At 50.9% G+C, this 6549-nt stretch overlaps 1 protein-coding gene across 1 annotated transcript; it reads right to left on the minus strand.

Annotated features, from left to right (window-relative positions):
- Positions 1-1668: 1668 nt before the first annotated feature.
- Positions 1669-4900, minus strand: LOC148820425 (myristoylated alanine-rich C-kinase substrate-like). The gene is made up of 2 exons (XM_088932810.1): positions 4486-4900; positions 1669-3156 (listed from the first exon to the last, which is right to left on the minus strand). Exons 1-2 carry the CDS (start codon positions 4567-4569, stop codon positions 2539-2541), a joined length of 702 nt encoding a protein of 233 aa, XP_088788936.1. The 5' UTR covers positions 4570-4900; the 3' UTR covers positions 1669-2538.
- Positions 4901-6549: the final 1649 nt, after the last annotated feature.

The raw sequence follows: 6549 nt of genomic DNA on the forward strand, positions 1-6549 counted from the left end.
TAGCCATCTTTTGCAATTCGATTTTGCCTCGCCCCTCAATGAGCAAACTCCCTCCCCATCAGACCTCTGTGGTTTGGCAACAGAAGATGCTGGTGATGAGAGTAAAGGCTGCTTCTAAGAGGAAAAACAAAGGTGAGGGAAGTTCTAGATACATCTCTGCAGGTACGTGTGGGGGGGGGGGGGGGGGGGGGGGGGTACAATTGTTCTAATTGCAGGAGTGCACTCTGCTTGCCCCACAACCCCCTTTCTCCCACTGCCACACCTCCAGATCCCAGCCGGGCCCCAGAGCAGAACTTCCAAGGCCCATGTCTGCTGATCTCTGGACCTACAGGAGCAGAGCCCCTCACTACCACCCCCGAAACTGAACACATACTATTAGGAGTTCCAGAAAAGTCAACCGTTTGACAAGCCATGAAATGCAACACCTGCAGCTCTTAACCTTGAAGCCATCATTAGCTCCTGTGGAGCCAAGATGGCAAGAAAACCAACGGTTTACTTCGAAGCACCAGGAATAGGAAATGAGGAAGCCCAAAACTGAAGGGTCATCAACGGGGTACCAGGGCTCAGTGTGGCCAATGACAGCAGTCAACAGTGTTAATGCACCGCCCCCTCAGTGTTCTGAACTGCAAAAACATTTCACCAATTTTAGCTCATTAGCTCTTACCTGAATCTGAACTACGGCCATCTCCACGCAGCTGAAGTCCACAGTCATTTACACGGTTGCAAACTCCCTGAACTTTCTGGGATTACTTATTCAATGAACAGCACAAACTACACAGGATTTGAATCAGAAGAGACCAGAAGTCAAGAGTCTGAAAATAAAGCTTTATAAAAAACTCAAACCCCTTTTTTATAAAAAAAAATGGGCATTTCATCATGAAGCATTAAGACTAGATGAAAAAGTCCATGATATGAGTTTTGAGACTGCAGTAAGTCTGTATCCTGTAAGGAGAGGAAATGGAAGGAAAAAAACCCTCCGGAACTTTTAAGCAAATGTATGCAACTTCACCACCCTGCAATAAGAGACTTTATACCTGAGGAAATCACTGGTCCAGGCAGGTAAAAACCCAAAACTGACCATGTTATGAACTTTGGGGAGGGAATATAAGCCTTCTTCTCCATTTCACCTTCTTTAGCACAACGTGTTGCACAGGAAATCCTGTACTACTTTTGTAGCTTTGCAGATCAAGAGGCGGACAAGTCAATGCCAGCCGTTTGCAGGGCCAGAAGCGAACCAGACCTTGAACTCTGCACCCGCTGCATGGGTCACAAACCTCGCGCACAGGTCAAACTGCAGGAGAGCGCTTTCATTCACAGCATCAGCAGCGATATCCCCGAAGACCCCCCGCCACCGGGCCAGCGGTTTTGTAAGCGGTCCGGGCCAGACAGAATTGAAACTTGCTGAGCTAGGTGGGATTCCACTAAACGGGACAGGACTAAATGGCCTCACTTAACTCCACAAACATGCAGCACTCACAATGGAAACGAGCAAGCCAGCAAACAGCACAAAAAAACGTGCGCCGCCTTCAAAATCTCTGCATTGTGTAGCGGTAGAATAGAGGTGCCACAACAGCACCCAGATTAGCCCCCACACAGAGCTCTGGGCCGCAACAGTAATCACACAGGAGCACAAAAGATTAAGCTAAATTAGACGGTACACAACAGAGCTCCATGGATCCAACATTTATTTACCCTCGTTAAAGTTACAATAAAACCATGAACATCCTTAAAACGTTAGCAAAATAAAAGAACCAAAAATTGGCTAAAAACGTATTTACAGAGACGAAAAAGCAGATATAAAGGCTCACATTATACATACAACCCCCAGCCCCCACTAAATTTGAAATGTGAACACAGCAGACCGAAAGCTTGTGGTTTTTAGCCGGAAAAAAATAAAATACAATGTAAACAAAACAAAAGGACTATAAGCTTCTCGTTAAAATGTTTCGTTTCTCTATACATCACAAAATACTTTATATTGGGGTGGGGGGTGGGGTAAAACAGGAATGTTGAACTCTTAAAAGTTGATAAAGACTCTGAAAAGGGTTTCCTGTTGTGTGAACAGTCATTTCAGTTGGAGAAGTCCTTTCAAGCTTCACTGATGTGGTGGAGACCGCGATCTCGGGAGATGAGAGAGAAAAATAGAGGGTTGCCACACCATTAAAAAAAAAAAGAAGAGAAGTTTTCGTCTTCTGGCAAAGGAATCAATTGGAAAGAGGTGCGAAGTCGGATGAATTTTACAATCCCCACCTGTTTACAATACATCCAGCTTCAAGTCCGGAAACCTGGGCATTGCTTGAGGTTTTTTTTTCCCCCCTGCAGAACTGGCGATGGGAGTTGTTTCGTTTTATGGAAACCGGGACTGTGAGCATCGGTAGTTAATGGGATGGTGGTTTGTATTGGGTTATTGTTGTTGTTTTTTTTTTTTAAAGAACGTGGCACAAGTCTTTTTTTTTATATATATATATAATTTTCCGAGAGAGAGAGAGAGATTGAAAGAGGAAAAAAAAAACAGTTCACAAAGTTCCGAAGTCAAGATCACTCTTCCTTCTGTTCGGAAGGCGTCGAGCTGGGCTCTTCCTTCTCTGCGGCCGCTGTGGTCGCCTCCGCGGCCGCCGCCGCCGCCGCCTCCGGCTCGGTCTGCTCCGCGGCCGCCTCCTCCTCCTCCTCGGCTTTCCCCGCGGGCTCCTCGCTGGCTTTGGCTCCCTGCTCCTCGGCGGCCTCCTCCTTCGCCTCGGCCGGCGTCGTGCTCTCCTTGGGCTCGCTGGCCGTGGCTTCGGCGGCGGCGGCGGCGGCGTCGTCTCCGCCCTCGGCAGCGCCGTCAGCCTTGTCCTCGGCCGAGGGGGAGGCGGCGGCGGCGGCGGCGGCCGCCTCGTCCTTCGCGCCTTCCCCGCTGCCCTTCTTGGTCTTCTTCATCGACAGGCCCTTGAACTTGAAGGAATTCTTCAGGGAGAACTTCTTTTTCTTCTTCTTTGGCGTCTCCTTGGCCGCCTCCCCCTCGGGCTTGGCCGCCTCGCCCTCGGCGGCGGGCGCCGGCTCGATGGCGTCCCCGGCCCCCGTCTCCTTCACCGCCTCGGCGGACCCGTTGCCGTTGGCCGCCGCGTCGCCCTCCGCCTTGGCGGACACGTCCCCATTGGTCTTCACATGGCCATTTTCCTGAGAGGCAGGTGAGTGGGGTGGGGGTGGGGGGGGGAAAAAGCAGAATACCGTCTGAAAACCGTATACTACACGGACCACGCATGCACAGAATAACACGTTTGTTATTTCTTTCTTTCACCCAGGAACGGCAGTGTTAACACCATGCCGTCTTGCAGAAAAGACGTGCATTGTAGGATGCAGCAACCCGACACGGATTTCACCTTTTCGAAGGGCGCGCCTAGCCGGCAGGGGCGCAGCTCACGGCCCTCGCCACTCGGGGGCGCTACAGCACCGCGCAAAAGACTGAACTGTGCGGCAAGCCAAGCGGTCCAACAAAAGAATTAAAAATGCTCACCGAGGCGCCAAGGCAAATGCACCAGCGCGTCTCTCAACCCGGGTTGAGGAGACCCCCCAAAAACGTTTATTCCACCCTGGAGCGGCTGGGGGGGGGGGGGGGGGGTTATCCGCCGAGCTTTGCATTAGGGTCCGCACACTAAGACTAAGATTGGCGCCTTTCAGCACCGCCCCCCACCCCCATTTCTGTAGAGAACCAGTGTCCCCATCAAGCAGCAGTTTCAGGCAAAAACTAAGACCATTTGGGTCACAAAACACCCAAATCACTCGACGGACGCCGAGACGCGATAAAGCACCCCAGCGGTCACGCAGGAAGGGGGGGGGGGGGGGGGGCAGACAAAAGCATCTCTCTGTCGCCCACAGTATCGATCGGCGGTGGAAGCTGCACGGTGGCAAAGCGAGCAGCCAGATGCGCCCCGCTTCCAGCGCGCACACCCCCGGGGGGGGGGGGGCTGGGGCTGAGCACCCCGCTTTGTCCAGGCTACCCATCTAACCGGGCTTCCAGCGCCGGCTTGATGATGGCACCCCAACATGCAGCCCCCCCAAAACCCCTCGTCCAAAACAAAGCAAGATCGCACTTCCGCATGCGGACGCGTTGCACCCGTGTACCCCGATTATAAAGGAGGGTGGAGGGGGGCGGTCAGACTTTGGCCCCGACACACAGGGAACTGAGGAACAATAGAGAACTGAACATCCTGGTCACAGAGCCGGGCTTTCGTGTCGCCCCGGTCAGAAATCCTACAATTATCTTTATATATATACTTATAAAAATTCATCATCACGACACTCATCGCTCAGGGGAGCCCCCACCTCCGCGCCGCTGATTAAATTACTACCCCCTCCCCCCCCAAAAAAACCCAAAAGTTCCAACCAACCTAAAATGCAACCAGTGCGGTCCCTCACTTTTTCAACCCCACGTTTATTTAATTTTTTTTACGTTCTGCGTGGATATTTTGAACCGACACGGGTGGCACAGAAGGAGACGGTGCTCACCTGCCCGTTGGTCTTGGCAGCCGCGGGGTCGGCGGCAGGCTGCTTGGACTCAACGACGACTCCCTTGGACAGCTGGGAACCCATCCTTAAAATCTGCAAACGGTGCGGTCTTTCTCGGTTTGGTTTGGGTTTTTTTTTTAAAAAAAAAATAATAATAATAAAAAATAAAAGCAAACAACAACAACAACAACAACGACGACAACGACAAAAGTCACTTTAAACGCGAATTAAAAATTCCAATCCGGGACCAAAGCAAGAAAGAAAGAAAGAAAGAAAAAAAACGAGTTTAAAAAAAAAATCCTTTTGCGATCTTATTGGAGAGGTAAGAAATGTAGTTAAAAGTTCCGCTATGAAACACGCACACCCGTGCACCTTACTCCCCAGCAAGTTCACCGAAAACTACAGATGGGCTCGCCAGCCCAGCCTCACAAATAACGTGCTAACCCCTCCTACAAGGCGTGAGCCAGCCGAAGGACTACCAATCTCGTAGTTTCGGGGGGAAGGGGGGGGCTTTTTTTTTCCGCCAAAGGGGATTTTATTACAGCAATCGGTTTGGTCATCGTGAGACGAGATGGCTTGGAAGTTGCACTGGTAGTGGAGTGGAGTGGAGTGGGTGGGGGGCAAGTTTCATCCCCCCCCCCTCCCCTCTTTGAGCCCAGGGATCGGCGAGGCTGGGTGGAAGCGAAGGCGTGGGGTCGTTTTTGTATTTAAATATATATATATTTTTTTAAAAAAAAAGACGTGTCTCGTTTGCTGTCGCTCTCGGTCTTGAGCGATACGCGCCCGTGGATAACGCGTTAGCTTCTTCAACCTGTTTTTTTTTTCCCCCTCTTTTTACGTCTTCATTTTCCTTACGTGTTCACCGTAACGAAAGGAGTGGCTCTCTCTCCTCTCTCACTCTTTTTTTTTTTTTACACTATTTGTTTTCGATGTAATCGGAGTTTAAACGCCGGTCCGAGGCTGCGGCTAGCGAGCTTTTCGATAGCCGATGACGCTGCACGATAACCCGCTGGGTTTGCGCCGGGGGAGACGGAGGGGGCTTGCCGGCAGGGAGACCCTTCTCTGTTGTCGTTTTTGCTCTTGCTACCCCGCAAGTCGGCTTAAAAACTCACCGAAAGGTACTTAAAACATTATTTATGTCTCCGCGTAACCCCCCCCCTTCACCACCGTGCTTCTAACTTCAGCGGCGTCTCCTCCTTCTCCGCGCGGACTCGCTGGAGCACGTCACGTCACGTCACGTCACGCACGCGTGGGGGGGGGTTCTTTAATTCCAGCTGCGCTACCATTAATCAACTTTGACAATCACAGAAAAGAAAAGCCGTGATTGCGCTCCCATAATCTGGTTAAAGAGTCCGTCCGAGAGGATGCAAGCCCTGTCGCGATCACTAGCTGATACCCCCCCCCTCCCCCAATTGTAAAATAAAGTAATATGTAAAAAATAAAATAAAGATTCCCCTGATCTCTGCCAAACGATCAGCTGGTAGTTTTGACCTTAGTCCACAAATCAAAGAATGAATTCGATTTGCTATGTTTTCCACTGGTGGGATGTATGAGGGTTGGGGGTGTGTCTTTTCAGCATCGGTTTGCTTGTGATAATGTGATAATGTTTCTTTATTAGCCCTATACAATTTCTTGCATTAGGAATTCGTCTTTTCGCATACCCCAGCTTTTCTCCATGAGACACAGACACACAGACAAGGAGAGAAGCTTGGGGTCAGAGCACAGGGTCTGCCATTGTACAGCGCCCCTGGAGCAGTTGGGGTTAAGGGCCTTGCTCAGGGGCCCAGTGGAGTAGGATTCCTCTGCCGGCTGCGTGATATGTGTGACTTTCACTGTGGCGAGTTGCGAGTGTGGTGTGGCCCTTCTGTAGACACACATCTCTGCACAGGGGCACGCAGGATGACATAACAGCAAGATCGTCAGCCAGGCCTCGCAGTTGAAGTAGCCACACCGTATCACCTTGGCCATTGCCCCGCCAGGATCCTTGTTCTGTATTGTAAAGCACTCACTATAATTGTAAGACACTAGCATTTCGGGGGGGGGAGACTCTTGCCAGCTGTGTAT

The sequence above is a fragment of the Atractosteus spatula genome, chromosome 14, assembly GCF_055471065.1.
Source record: "Atractosteus spatula isolate fAtrSpa1 chromosome 14, fAtrSpa1.hap1, whole genome shotgun sequence".
NCBI classification, from domain to species: domain Eukaryota; kingdom Metazoa; phylum Chordata; class Actinopteri; order Semionotiformes; family Lepisosteidae; genus Atractosteus; species Atractosteus spatula.

Excerpts from the sequence above, each read along its gene's own strand:
- LOC148820425 (XM_088932810.1), bottom strand. The coding sequence starts at position 4,569 with ATGGGTTCCCAGCTGTCCAAGGGAGTCGTCGTTGAGTCCAAGCAGCCT. Across the intron at positions 3,157-4,485 it reads CTGCCAAGACCAACGGGCAG|GAAAATGGCCATGTGAAGAC; the intron begins GTGAGCACCGTC and ends CCTGCCTCTCAG.